We start from the raw sequence: 630 nt of genomic DNA, 5'->3' as shown, positions 1-630 counted from the left end.
GGGATGAGAAGAAGAAGAAGCAAAAAAAAAGGATTTCCACTCGATTGAATACAGTTTTATTTTTATTGTTACTTGAACCGCCATTGCGATATGAATGTGCTGGCGTACACGCCTCGCTGCAGCCAGCGATTCCAGTCTTCACCGCCCCTCCACCCCCCTTCCATGTCGTTGCGTGCTACCTCGCCAAGGACCGTGCGGAGTGTGCGAAATAAGGAGCAAGGGTCGGGTGGGGAGCCCGAGAGACAACAACAAACCAACGAATGAGAGGCCAAAGCGGGGGTGGTACTTGCCGCTCTTCTTCACACGCCACCGTGAATCATGGCTGCCCCCTTCTCTGTGTCTCCTCTTGCCATTTGTGGTGTTCTTCCTCCTCTTCTTCTGTTGAATACGTATTTGCGAGCCCCTTTGCGTACTGGAGTTGCCATCACGCCTGTAGTTCGTCATGACATCTGAACTTTTCGCCTCGTACGAAGAGGACTTCAGCGAATGCTCGGAGCAGCTGCAGACCGTGGCGGCCGCGCTGCAGGAGTCGCTGGAGGCGCGGCGACAACCGCAGCAGCCAGGAGCAGCAGCAGCAGGCCGTGCGCAGCAGTGCCATGCGCTGCAGCAGGGCCTCGCCCACTTGCGCGA

General features: G+C 56.7%; 1 protein-coding gene across 1 annotated transcript; it reads right to left on the bottom strand.

Moving 5' to 3' along the window:
• Nucleotides 1–138: 138 nt before the first annotated feature.
• Nucleotides 139–630, bottom strand: DQ04_21391000 (hypothetical protein; the record flags this gene model as incomplete). The annotated part of the gene is made up of 1 exon (XM_009318003.1): nt 139–630. A coding segment is annotated over one exon (492 nt), but the record flags the coding sequence as incomplete, so codon positions are not given.

This window comes from Trypanosoma grayi, assembly GCF_000691245.1.
Source record: "Trypanosoma grayi strain ANR4 Tgr_2139_V1, whole genome shotgun sequence".
NCBI classification, from domain to species: Eukaryota; Euglenozoa; class Kinetoplastea; order Trypanosomatida; family Trypanosomatidae; genus Trypanosoma; species Trypanosoma grayi.
The sequence above is the reverse complement of the archived record's forward strand: the minus strand, read 5'-3'. Positions and strand labels throughout refer to the sequence as shown.